We start from the raw sequence: 8,852 nt of genomic DNA, 5'->3' as shown, positions 1-8,852 counted from the left end.
GCCTGCCTTGCTTATTCCCACCACAAGAGAATGGGCTCTCTCCCCCCCACCCCCCAATCCAGCACCTGGTCTTCCACACATCCTGCATCAGCAAAAGCCTGCAGAGAGGGAAAGTGCGAGATGCTTCCTGGCTATTGTCAGCCTGGTCATCCATCAGACAAAGCGACAGAGGAGGCAACTCTATAAAAGTCCCATCTTTACAGCATTTTTGCTCTCTGTTTGTTTTCAGAGGGGGAAAGAAAAGTCAGAGAGAGAGAGAGAGAGAGAGAGAGAGAGAATAGGTAATGGTGATAGCAGAAAACTTTTAGACTTGTTAGCTGGGTTTCTCTGTTTATTTATCTCTGAATTTCTTGGATAATGGTCATTCTGAGGATTGAGCACTGAAGGTAAGCTGAAACATAAGGCTTGATTGGGACCAGGGATTGTGGAGTGTTCTATTCAAAATCTTAATTTCACATATAAGCTTCTGGGGTTTAAACTGGGGTGACTGTTAATCAATTAATAATACATAATGAATTGGAAAAAAAATGTTTAAAAGTACTTTCCCCCCCAAAAAACAGAGTCCTTTTTGTTGGAGATGATTCAGACTGAATTTCCCAAGTATATAAAAAAGGTTATTTATGTATGCTACTACTGCAGCTCATGTTGTGTTAGCCCAAAAATGGAAAACAAGTGAGGTCCCAGCTAAAGAAGAATGGCAACTTAAGCTGACAAAATAAGCGCAGCTTGCAGACTTAATATATAGAATTAGAGAACAAGAAGAACATACGTTTAGAGAAGATTGGAAAATGTTTATTGAACATTGTGTACACCTGAAAACGTTGGCAGCATGAAGATAAATTCAACAGTGTAAATAAGTTTTGATGGATGCAATAATGGAATACTGAATGGTTTAGTTTTTGTAAAATATGCAGGGATTGGTATTATTCAAAATGAACCATGGAAAGATAAGAAGGGTAGTCATTTATATTTTGACGATGTTTAAATGAGTATTTTAAACTGTAAAACAGAACATTTAATTACACACACACACACACACACACTGGGGTGACTGACCAGAAACAAGAACTTGGGGCCATATTGGGCAGCTCAATGAAGATGTCGACCCTGTGCATGGCAGCTGCGAAAGGGGCAAATTCCATGCTAGGAGATCATTAGGAAAGGGACTGAAAATAAAACTGCCGATATAATGCCATTATATAAATCTATGGTGGATGTGGAATGCTGTGTATAGTTATGGTCTCAACACCTCAAAAAGGATTATTACAGGAAAGGGAAACCAAATGATCAAATGGGTAGAGAAATTCCTCTGTGAGGAAAAGTTGCAACGTTTGGGACTTCTCCGTTTAAAGGCAAGGAAGAGGTTACATGATAGAAGTTATGCATGCCATGGAGAAAGTGGATAGAAAAATGTTCCCCATCCTCTCTGATAACACCAGGGCTGGACCTAGAAAACTTCAAAGAAGCAATTCTTTTTAAGGCATTGCAAACTCTTTGGTAGGGAAAGGCAGGACTCCACAGCGCCATCTGGTGTCACAGTGTTATATCACATATACAACGCATATAAAACGCTTTTTCTTTTCCAATCTTGCTGAGTCCTAAGGCATGCAACGAAGCAGAATGTTGGAAGACTCAGGGCAGAGAAAAGAAAGTATTTTTTCATGCAGTGCATAGTTAAATCATGGAACTTGCTCCCACAGGGAGCTGTGATGGCCACAAACTTGGGTGGCTGCAAAAGAGGCTATCAATGATTACTCGCCACAATGGCTACACTCTGCTTCCACAATCAGAAGCCGCAATGCTTTTGAATACCCACTTTCTGGGAACCACAGGAGCGAAGAGTCTTCTTGTATGAATCAGGAATTGTATTTGGGTGAATATGATTTTGTGGGGTGATAGACGGTCTTTGAGCGCCCTGCAATGTTGCAAAAACAACAAATAAAGGGGGGGGCTGAAAAAAAATAAATGCTTTGCTTTGCTTAAATGACACAGTTCTCCGAATTCAGTTTTCTCTTTCTGAAGAATTTAATACCTGGTGGTGATAACTCTTCTCTCCTTACCCACAACACCCTGGCCTTTGGGGGCCCCCTCCCCAGGCAGACCCTTCCCCTCTGGTCCTTCTGCAGGAGGAAGGCCCTCCTCCCGAGCCCCAGACCAGCGAGTGGTCCGTGATGTTCAACTTGATGGGAGGTGGGCTGTTGTGTGCAGCCTCTGGCCTGGTCCTCCTCATCGTTGCCACGGCGACAGACTTCTGGATGCAGTACCGCTACTCAGGCAACCTCAGCAACCAAGGCCTCTGGCGGTTCTGTGTGGGGAACAAGTGCCACCCCCACACCATCACACTCGGTAATGGGGCGCTGCACAAGAGACAACTTTTAAGAAAAAGGCTATTTACTGCATTTGGATCCCTCATATGAAAAATGGTTCGTGATGCCCATGAGAACACATGATTAGCATGCAGGCAACCCGCTTCTGAGCAGGAAGCCAGTGTGTGAGAGAACCAGCGGTGGTGTAGTGGTTAGAGTATTGGACCAAGAGTTGGGAGAGACCAGGATTCAAATCCCCACTTGGCCATGAAACTCACAGGGTGACCTTGGGCCAGTCACTGTCTTTGTGGGTACATAAAGAGCCAAGGTAGCTATTTTGGTCCAAAATCACAGTTGTGGAATAGTTATTGGGACCAGCCATGCAAGAGGTTACACACAACACAGAGTGAGGGGGAGGAGAATTTCCAAAAAAATAATAATACAAAAATTGGGCTGACAATGTAGCCATGAGGTCAGTTTGTAGATTCAACTCTCCAGACCACCTTTTGCAATCAGTGACCAGCTTTGCCTAAATGTATCCTCAACAGATTTGGGCTAACCTATCCTTAGCCAGAAGCGGCTTAGTCACGCTGGCCACATGACCCGGAAGCTGTCTGCGGACAAGCGCCGGCTCCTGGCCTCTTGAGCGAGATGAGCACGCAACCCCAGAGTCGGTCACGACTGGACCTGATGGTCAGGGGTACATTTACCTTTACTTAGCTTTGCTTGATAATTATCCTTACTCTTGGCTAATTTTTTTAAAATTTAAGTTAATATCTTTGGCTATTCACTACTACCCTATGTCCTGCCACTTGGGTAAGAAAAAGCACCCAGCTATCTTACAGAGGGACTTCTAGATCCCAATTTGCAAAATTCATTAGCAAATTCATGGCAAAAGGCGTTTGCTCACCACTGGTCTATAGCCTAGTAATAATTATCAACCTATTTAGCAACGCTAATGTTCCTAGATGTTTTTTTCATGGCTAGGTGGATCAATCCATTGGCAAAAGCAGTTATGGAAGCCAAGTGTAGCTAGCAGGCTGCCTTGACAACCTGAGAATCTGTCTTTGCAAAAGTGGCCCAGTTCAAATGTTAGTGCATGTCCTTCTATACTGTAATTTTTACAGGGATATATGATCCTGATTTACATCTCCAGTACTTTCCTCACAACTGGGGAACTCGGACAAATTATGTGTTTCAAGCTGAATGGCTCATTCCAACTCTAAAATAATAATAATAATAATAATAATAATAATAATAATAATAATAAAAAATAAAATAAAATAATAATAATAAAAATAAAATAATAATAATAATAATAATAATAATAATAATAATAATAATAATAATAATAATAATAATAATTTATTATTTATACCCCGCCCATCTGGCTGGGCCTCCCCAGCCACTCTGGGCGGCTTCCATAGAAACCAAAAATACAGTAAAATCACACGTTAAAAACTTCCCTGAACAGGGCTGCCTTAAGATGTCTTCTGAATGTCAGGTAGTTGTTTATCGCTTTGACATCTGCTGGAAGGGCGTTCCACAGGGCGGGCGCCACTACCGAGAAGGCCCTCTGCCATCCGACATGGTTGTTGATATAATCTCATTTTACATGCTAGAATTTGTGTGCCTGCATATTGTGACCCCCTTGATAGGGTTTTGTGGTTGTGGCTGTAGAGTATCTGCTTTGCATGCAATCCCCAGCATCTCCAGGTAAAGATCTACCTGCCGCTGGTTGGTGGACAGATCCCTGTGTTCCTAACCCCACTTGAGGTTAAGCTAAGTCTCTGGCTGGCCTCTCACACCTACCGACAGCTGCTGGGAATTGAACAGGGAGTTGCACACAAAGGATGTGCTCTGTCGCTGAGCCCCATCTTGAGGAGGCAGAGGAGAAACCCCTAAACCTCTAGCTTGAGTCTGGAGGCAGGGCTGGGCTGGGCTGGCAACAACAGCCCCTGCAAGTCCACCCCACAGGGGTGTAGCTAGCTGCTCTGGCACCCAAAGTGGCAGGGGCAGGGTGATTTGCCCAGGGGGGTGGTGAGGCAAGGCGCGACGAGCTGCCCATGCAGTCCACTTGGTGGACGCAAACCCCATGCTGCAGTTTTGGGCAGCGCGGGGCCCTGAGCCACTGTGTCACTCCCAGGAGAGACGCATGGCTTGGGCACGCTGCAGGCCAGGCCCCACGGTAAGTGCCGCTCCCCACGGTGTGCCATTTTGTCACCCCCTCAGGGATGACACCCGGGGTGGGGCAGGCCACACCACCGCACCCTCCTTCCTATGCCCCTGCCGCCCCCCTGCCCTTGCCCTGCCTGCATCTCCGGATTGCTGCTTCTCACTGTGCCTTCCTCCCTGCACAGCATTCTGGGATGCCACCAGAGCCTTCATGCTCCTCTCCATCCTCTCCTCCTTCGCCGGGATCATATTGGGGCTGACCATCTACTCCAGTAGTGCCCGATCCACACGCACTCGCTCTGCAGGAATCACACTCTTGATCGCAGGTACGTGCTGAAGTGCAGGTGGGTTCCCATGAGGCAAGTTCACAGAACCTTTACTGAACAAACAGAACTGGACAACAGGGGCAAAGCAACTGCTTATATACATTTCTGAAGGCCTGGGCCACTCCCACTCCCAACATGATTGGCTGTCCAAACTTCCAGGCTGCGAATCATAACTCAGAGTTTAAGGGCCAATGGCAGAGGCCCAAATCCTGAAATGTTCTGTGATTGGATATCATGTATCGAATCAGAACACAGGGGTTCAGAATCCTTAGTCCAAAACTCAAGCTCAGGCAAACACAGACCGCTGAATACATAACATGGGCAGCAGGCTGGAGGAATCCAGATTATTGAACAACCCAGAGCAGAAACACTAGCCTGCTATGCTATACAGCTGAGTCCTCAACTCTTTATAACAGTGCTTTGCTTCCTTTAAGTTGTGCTTTGTCTAAAACTTGCCATTTAGTTTTTCAAACCTTTTTTGTAAATTCAGTATTAGAAACTATCTTTGAGTCCTCAATCCTTTATTACTGCGCTTTGCTTCACCTAGGTCTAGCTAGGATTATAATACTTCAGAATTTTTGGGAGTTCTACCCCCCCCCCTTTTAAAATTTTTGGCCATTTAAGGTTTATGGTTTTTCTATTTCCTTCTAAGGAAACTGAATAGTTCAGTGAAACGAGGTTTTTAGCTTGCATCCCGTTAAGGCTTTGTTCAATTTTAGGTTTTTCTAATTTTTTCCTTAAACTTTTTGATTCTTCTAGTCGATTACTTCTCGTTTCATGGATTTTCACGTTATTTCATTTGTTTGGTGCTATGCATAGGGCAGCTGTCAGCCCCCGGCCTCTCCTCCCCACTCCCAGATCCACTTGCCAGCCTTCGCTTACCTGGTGCCCTTCAGAATTTTTGTGTGGCATTTCTGCTCCAATAACCCCCAAACCTCTACTTGCAAGAACCCTAAGAATCCCAGCAGTTGGCCAAAGGTCCTTGCTGAGAAAATGGGATGTGTGGAATGGAATGGTCCCCCCACAACCTCACTCTGGGCTCCTTCCCTGTCTATTCTTCCTTCCTCCAGGACTCTTTGCTTTGCTGGGTATCTCGGTGTATACGGGAGTGACAGTGAGTTTCTACGGAAAGCGTTACGCCGAATGGAGGTTCTCCTGGTCCTACATTCTGGGATGGATCGCTGTCATCCTCACCATCTCAGCAGGTACCAGGAGTGCCCCTCAGTTTCTCCACCCCAAACATGGGTCTCCTCACTAACTTCAGCTGTCTACTGGATCCAAGGGGCATTATGGTCTTTCCAAAGGAATTTATTTGTATTTCTTTTCCTATGTTATTTACTTATGCTAAGGTTAGGATAGGGAGCCCGCTTGCTACTTCTACTACCTTTGAAAGCTTGGGTGTGGCAGGCCAGGAGAGGGCCTTCTCTGTGGCAGCCCCTAAGCTGCCCACAAAAATATACCTGGCACCTTTGTTACACAGCTTCCAACAAATGCTGAAGACACACCCTGGCCTTTGACACATGGGGTGTATATTTTAGGACCCACCTTATTTCTGAGCTTTTTAAGTTGTCTTAAACTGTTTTTAATATTGGGCTTAAATTATTGTAACCTGCCCTGTGACCTTAGGGTGAAGGGCAGGTGATAAATTATAAATAATAACAATAACTATATGGTAATTCCCGTGATTCACTGGCTTCTCCGTTCTCTCCTCAGGTGTGTTCCACATTTGCGCTGTCCCCAGGAACTCATCTTCTGACGGCTCTGACGTGGCAAGCGGCTGACCCTCTGGGACACTGGCCCAATTCCATCCTGTCCAGATGTCTGAGATTATTCCCACTTGGGACTCCTGACTTTGTCGCTGCCTCTTCCCTCATAAGCCCTCCCCAGATTGTCTTTCTGGATCTGCACAACAATTACACAAAAAATCAAGAAGGTTGCTGTTGAGATGCTGGGGGAAACCCTATAGAAATGGTTCTCCCTGTGACATTGCCACACTCTCAAGGAGTGGTTGAAGTGTGATTGAATTGCACTGCCATTTTTATTTTTATTTTTAGGAAGGAGCTGGCTTTTCAATGGCCTTGGCAAGGGACTCCAGCTGAGTCCTCCATGAGCCAATCCCTGCAACAGCCCTTGCCAACCCCGTGCCCTCCAGATTATCTGTACTACAACTCCCATCAGCCCCAGCCAGCACAGCTATTTTGGACTACACTGTCCATCAGGCTCAGCCAGCATGATGGAAATTGCAGTCCAAAACATCTGGAAGGGCACTCAGTTGAGGAAGGCTGATCCATACACTTACTACTGCATTCGCATTGAGCGCATTCATCCCCAGGCCAATAAGGCTTCAATCCCATACCAGTTTATCTGGCACTAAGCGTCACTGAATTCAATGGGACTTACTTGTGAGTAAACATGAATAGGCTTCCTCTGCTTCTCCCCCAGGTAAAGCTATAATTTAAGACTCCCTGTTTTACCTCTTTTGCACTGGGCAAAACAACTGGGAGGAAGGCTAGGTAAAAACCATGATGCTAGGAGAATAGTGAGTAAATAATTGTGGTTCAGCCACGACGGCATTCTTGTTATTGGTGCAGAAACACTGTCATTTCTCTCCCCAGGCCTTTGTCCTGCCTCAGGTCTCTAGTCCAGGTTCATGACATTTGTGACATAAATTCACTAGAGGGCAGCAGCTACCAAGCCAGTGGAGGATTCAGCAATGTGCAAGCAGCAAACCTCTGGTGTAATCAAGTGCATGTGGTGGTCTGCACACCAAACATTTAAAGCACATGACCTCCCCCCCCCCATAATTGTTTGTTAAGGGTGCTGGGCATTGTAGCTTTCTGAGGAGTAAACTACAGTTCCCAGCATTCTTTGGGGAAAGCCATGTCCTTTAAATGTCTGATGTGTGCTCAATCTATGTCAGTGTGCTTGCTGATGCTCCCAAGGTGTTCAGCCCGAGGAAAAAGGCTTTTGGATGCTGGTGTGGAGACAAGGCAAACCTAGCCAGTCTCTCCTGTCAATTTTGGACAAAACCTGGGCTGCCTCACTAAGGGCCTTTGCAGAGGGCCACGTTGTTTTCCCAAGTCCTTGCATTGAACAGGAAAAATAAACACCCATTTTCTCTCCAGTGTTTGCTTGAGCTGTGATTCACAGGGCCCATTCACAAGGCACACACCTCCTTAGTCACCGGGGAGCACTTGTGGGCCATTCATGTTTTGCCTGCAAATCAGGCCACGGATGGAGTAGGCGACTGTGGGAATCATCCCATGACTGACCACATGTGGCATGTAGAAGTACCTAACAAAATATTCCTTTGGACCAAATCACACTGGACTGGGATTCAAAAATAGCAACTTCCAGTCACTCTTGGGTGAGTTGCTGTAGGTCAGGTGGGCAGTGGCCAACTGATCGGGGGGGGGGAGGCGGCCCTGCTCGCTCCTGAGCCTTTCGCAGCACCTGGCAGGTGCAGAAATAGAAGGTTGAGACTTTTCATGTTGTGGAGTGGAGCTGTTCTTGTTAAAGGCATGGGAAACAGGAGCTGGCAACTCTGGTGGGTGGGTGTCACTTTCTTTTTCGCACACACTGTTTCAAGAAAGCAAAGCGCCGCAGTGCTCAGGATTTTACACACAGTTCAAAGTGCAGCTTTTATTACCATAGTTTTCTCCTGGGACCTTTTCCTCCAGGAAATCAAAGGCCTTTCGGTTCCCTGCACGGTGTTCACAATGTGCCATGAAAAGAATCTCTCTGAAAGAAACTGTTTTGACAGAAGTGGAAGAGAGCAAGAAGGTGCTATTTTAGAACAGGAATCCTGCCAGCGTACTTCAGCCTTCACCAATCTGCTGCCATGTTTTTGCTGTTTTGAATGCATTAATTTGCTAGCATCAGGGGTGGGAAAGAGGGGGGCATCTGTGGATTGGACTAGGGTTGCCAGGCAGCTTGGCCTGCTCCTTTGCACAGGAAATTGGGGGACAGAAATAAGGTGGTGGCATGGAGAGCCAGATTAAATCCTTTAGAGGCCTTAAGCATTGAAAAGATTATGGTGCCCCCC

The 8,852-nt window shown here is 46.1% G+C and overlaps 1 protein-coding gene across 1 annotated transcript; it reads left to right on the top strand.

The window, feature by feature from the left end:
• Positions 1–222: 222 nt before the first annotated feature.
• On the top strand, positions 223–7,931 carry LOC307205021 (lens fiber membrane intrinsic protein-like). The gene is made up of 5 exons (XM_079957290.1): positions 223–386; positions 2,097–2,346; positions 4,667–4,807; positions 5,878–6,012; positions 6,521–7,931. The coding sequence occupies exons 2-5, from the start codon at positions 2,172–2,174 to the stop codon at positions 6,586–6,588; spliced, it is 519 nt and encodes a 172-aa protein (XP_079813416.1). The 5' UTR covers positions 223–386; positions 2,097–2,171; the 3' UTR covers positions 6,589–7,931.
• Positions 7,932–8,852: the final 921 nt, after the last annotated feature.

This window comes from Podarcis cretensis (assembly GCF_951804945.1).
Source record: "Podarcis cretensis genome assembly, chromosome: 16".
Classification (NCBI taxonomy): domain Eukaryota; kingdom Metazoa; phylum Chordata; class Lepidosauria; order Squamata; family Lacertidae; genus Podarcis; species Podarcis cretensis.
Note: the sequence above shows the minus strand (reverse complement) of the source record. Positions and strands in the feature narration are given on the sequence as shown.